Source organism: Rhagoletis zephyria, unplaced genomic scaffold (assembly GCF_001687245.7).
Source record: "Rhagoletis zephyria isolate East Lansing unplaced genomic scaffold, Rhagoletis_zephyria_1.1 Rzeph_scaffold_17513, whole genome shotgun sequence".
NCBI classification, from domain to species: Eukaryota; Metazoa; Arthropoda; class Insecta; order Diptera; family Tephritidae; genus Rhagoletis; species Rhagoletis zephyria.
The window spans coordinates 1-4,435 of NW_016174574.1; the positions used below are offsets into that span (position 1 = coordinate 1).

General features: G+C 34.8%; 1 protein-coding gene across 2 annotated transcripts; it reads right to left on the reverse strand.

Annotated features, from left to right (window-relative positions):
• Positions 1-879: 879 nt before the first annotated feature.
• LOC108379863 (G protein-coupled receptor kinase 2-like) lies at positions 880-4,110 on the reverse strand. 2 transcript variants are annotated; one of them, XM_017636219.1, is made up of 5 exons: positions 3,972-4,110; positions 3,097-3,217; positions 2,315-3,004; positions 1,322-1,427; positions 880-1,119 (listed from the first exon to the last, which is right to left on the reverse strand). In XM_017636219.1, exons 1-5 carry the CDS (start codon positions 4,093-4,095, stop codon positions 895-897), a joined length of 1,266 nt encoding a protein of 421 aa, XP_017491708.1. In that variant the 5' UTR covers positions 4,096-4,110; the 3' UTR covers positions 880-894. The 2 variants fall into 2 exon arrangements, with proteins under 2 accessions (XP_017491708.1, XP_017491707.1); XM_017636218.1 differs by having other exon boundaries at positions 2,315-3,040.
• Between the last annotated feature and the right edge of the window lie 325 nt (positions 4,111-4,435).

Consider the following 4,435-nt stretch of genomic DNA (forward strand, 5'->3'; position numbering starts at 1 on the left):
AATACGAATCAGACTTCGAAAACTTTACTGGAACCATAAATCTTTACTTTTATAAGGTTTTTTACATTATAATGAACAAAGCCCTAGTAAAAACTTCCTCGAATAATTTGCATCATAAAAACAAAACAAAAAAAAATACATATTAATGCAAATTTACCAGATTTGAGAGCTTGAAAAAAGTTCACGTTTTTTAGCCATATAAGTAACCGACATGCCAGAAGTAAAAAAATTAAATACATACAAACACACAAAAGCATATTTTTATGTCTCTATTCGCAAAAGTAAACATTATACTTAAAAATAAATGAAGAAGAACAATGAAATTTGATTCAAGCGAAGCAAATTAGTGCGAAAGGACCCGAAAATTACAAAAACATAATCAGCCTCATTGCGTAAGTCGTAAATTAGGCTAAATTGTACGACTCTACAACATTGGCATTGTCTACTGTCGTGCCGAAATAAGTAAACGACGAAAATCGTCGAAAATTATACAGTGCTGCCAAGTTTTCCGGTTTTAATACACTAGTCGAGTGGAAATTTTAGGCACTGACGTGAAATTTTCGATACGATTCGACTCTCGAAAAACGAGTATAAATTTTAGGCAATGACGTGAATTTTTCGATACGATTCGAATCTCGAAAAACGACTTGCATTCGACAGGACTCTGTCAATAATAACATTTTCGCTAATTTACTTTCATATAAACTTTTAAAGGTGTCAAATGATTTCATTTTTGCTTTACATGGTACGTATTCCAAAAAATTTCAGGAGATGCTTTAAACCCCAAAGAACCCGCTGTAAGCGCCAATGTAATACCAAAGTATAGCCAATAATGTTAAACCTTAATAACCATAAAATGGAAGCGTTCTTTTGTTATGCAATTTTATTTTTTATTTATTTATTTATTTTTTTCAAGAAACTCAACTTACCGTTCATAATCGTTAGCACTAAGCAGAGCGCATCTTTGGTCTCATACGCATATGCCAAGTTCACAACAAAGCGGGAATTTATTTTTTGCAAAATCTGTTTCTCTATCAGCACCATCGATTCGCCTTTACGTTTTTTTATGCGCTTCTTTTCGAGTTTTTTGCAAGCGTACATTTTACCAGTGGCACGTACCTGTAAAATGACGAATAAGTGTCATGACTTGTACTTTTGTAAATACATATGCATGCATGCCATTTTATGTATTCGAAAAATATGAATGCCATAAAAATGTGTTGCAAGTACTTCTGAATAAGCATACATTTGCATATTTTACACTTTCCCCGGTTTATGTATTGTGCGCTTTTGCTTTATATATATTTTTTTTTGTATTTACCTGACATGCACAGACCTCGCCGAAGCCACCTTTGCCCAGTACGCGGTACATACGAAACGTTTTGTAGGTGATGGGTTGCGCCTCCAGCCATTTCCATTGCAAATATCTGTGTAACGAAAGGTGAAAATGGATTTGTTAAACATTGCAATCACACAACCGTTCATTTCTTGCAACAAAATATTCTATGCACACGAATAACTATTTGTACTATTCAAATGTTGAACAAATAAAGCTTACATACACAATTGCAAATGACAATATTATTGAATTTAGAGAGTCTTCGTCGAATTCTCGCAGCCCTATACTTTAACATAAGTCTACCATCGGTTTAGAAAAATATAATTTTTATTATATTAAGCAAATTTATTTTATACATTATTTTTAAATTGAAATTGGAATCCTCCTTGGTTTTTTTTTTGCTAGCTTATCTAGCACTTGCTGAGGATTAACTTCCAGATCCCTATGCACATTTAGGAGCGCCAACCCAACCAATCTCTCCTGCCCAATGCTACTACGCAAATAAGTCTCCAACCTAAACAGTTTACTGCTTGTTTTCACACAAAAATACTACAGTGGTGGGAAAATAAATAGGGACTCGACATTTTAACAAATTTTTCCTATTTTTCGTTTATTTATTTAATGTTTATACTTTTTTTATAATAGTAAAGCTCATTATCTAACAAAAACTATATAAAGTCATATTTCAAACTTTGTGCAAAAACTATGAAAATTCTGCAAAATTGCTAAGTACTAAATTTTCAATCTTTTAATCAGAGCTTTTAGAATTTTGTTGATTTTTGAAAAGTTTTATTTTGAATATATTACGCACTTTTTTCCATACAAAAAAAAATTGTCGAACACACTGTGTATGGAAGAAAATGCGTTAAAAAAATTGCCAAAAATCAACCTGATTTAAACTTACACTTTATTTTACTAAAATTTAATGGTTGGATCATTAATTTATTGCTATTTAAATATAATTGCAACACTTACCGATGGAAATACATTGAAGTCTCGAATTCTCGAAATGGTTCGCCAGCTAGAAAGGCTTTCACCGCAGTCACACACGGTTCGAAGAGCTCCTTGTTGCCGCTTGTAATTTTGTCCCGTACGCGCGCAATGAGATCATCGTTGAGCACATCCAGCACTAGTTCGTCGCGGTTGAATAAATTCAGTTTTTTACCGCCCGCAGTATACAGGCAATTGATTTCCTTATCACCACCACCGTTGTCGTCACAGCCGCCTCCTCCGCCTCCTCCGCCACTCCCTTCACCGCTGCCACCACCAACTGTATCGCCGGCATCCACGCCACTATCACCGCCACCAGAGCCACCGGCATCATTACATTGTATCGCAGTGTCATCCCGCTGTTGCTGGTTTTGTTGCTGCTGCTGCTGCTGCTGTAGATGATCGTTGCCATTGTGTTCGTCCCCATTGTGACGTTCGTATATTTTGTGATTGTTGCTGCTGCTCTTGTTGGCGGTGGTATTGTTGCAATTTTCAGTCTCTGCTGCAGTGTTACTTTCAACGGTGGAATTGGTGATATTGGCATCATTGACATCATTCTCAACGCCGATATCACAAATGCCATTATTCAACGCCGTAGGCGTGTCAATGGCCAAAAAGCGCCGACCAATGTCGACAGCAATGGATATACGATTCTCATCGTATTCCACGTCATATCTAAATTTCGAAGTTGAAGATAGCAAAAAAGATATTCTAATAATATGTATTGACATAATGACATCAATTGCAAGGCAAATACAAGTACTCACCGCTGCACTTCATCCAGGAAGGAAATGTACCTAAAGTAAATGGGCCGCTTGCTTTCACAAAACTGTCTAAACAATATACGGCCAATGGGTTGTTGGTCTATCACGTAACCATAGCTTATATCTGAAAGAAACATACAACAGAAAAATCTTAATATGTACTTAACGGATGAAAGCAATAAGGATAAATTCAACGTTAAGACCTCTGCGAACTTGATAATAGTTAATATGTAAAGGTTCCTCAAATTTAACGAAACAAGGCGAAACAAGGGCTTTCGCTCGATTTGTTCAAATAAATTTAAGTGAAAGGTATGAAGTTTTAAGGAAAAGCAATTGCTTAGTCCCTATGTCCCAGGACCCATATTAGGATAATTTCGTATTGATCAGATATATAGGCTAGTTCTCTCCTACAGTCTTCAACACGTTGAGATCTAACCGGGGTAGAAGAGAGTGCCTCAACGGCAATTTTTTTGGTCAAGGGGATTTTTTTGTCAAGAGATTTCGCATTAAATTTAAATGGTTGTAAATAAAAAAAGCAAAAACTACATGCATTTATTGTAAAATATACTAAAATATGCGCAATAAATATGCAAAAGCAGGTATTTTTTGCAAAATCATGCATTTACTGCAAAATATGCAAAAATATACACTAACGATTGAAAGCCATTTTAAAGGAAATTCATGATTCGTAAAGATAACTTGTCTGTCTGTAAGTCTTGTGGGGAAACATAAAATTCGCAAAAATTGGGTTCGGTGGGTTAGAAAGAAATTAAAAACAAAGCTGCTAAGCAGAGGATATATCCAATTTGAAAGACACATTTAAGTGAAAGCTATGGTAATATCACTGACGTTTTGTTTCAACGAAATAAAATTCTTACCTAATTTGTCTCTGAGGTGTATACACTGCGATATGTGTGGAAATTGTAGAATTTTGCGCCATTTTTTGCTTTTGCCTTTGTTGCTGTCGGAACCACCTGAAATCACAGAAAGCAGATAAAACATAAAATTAGAAATTTATGAATTTAAGTATGTAAATACGTACATATAAGTTTACAAGAATGTCAAAATTATGGCTGCATGTACCGAAATATATTCATACATAAGTCTGTGATGAAAATATGTACATACATATGCATGTACGTTTGCATTTTTATACTTTAATGAAGATGAAATGGTCTGATACCTGTAGGAGTCTTTGTGTAATAAAACTGGTCAACAGTGAGATATATCAACTTTGATAAAAGTCTCTTTAAATATACATATGTATATGTATCTCTTACGCATCATCATTTGTATATAATCGAGCTGTCAATGGGCAGCCGTATAATTCCCCACTTCTACC

Excerpts from the sequence above, each read along its gene's own strand:
- LOC108379863 (XM_017636218.1), bottom strand. The coding sequence starts at position 4,095 with ATGTTTTATCTGCTTTCTGTGATTTCAGGTGGTTCCGACAGCAACAAA. Across the intron at positions 1,428-2,314 it reads ACTTCAATGTATTTCCATCG|ATATTTGCAATGGAAATGGC; the intron begins GTAAGTGTTGCA and ends TTCGTTACACAG. Across the intron at positions 1,120-1,321 it reads GCGAGGTCTGTGCATGTCAG|GTACGTGCCACTGGTAAAAT; the intron begins GTAAATACAAAA and ends GTCATTTTACAG.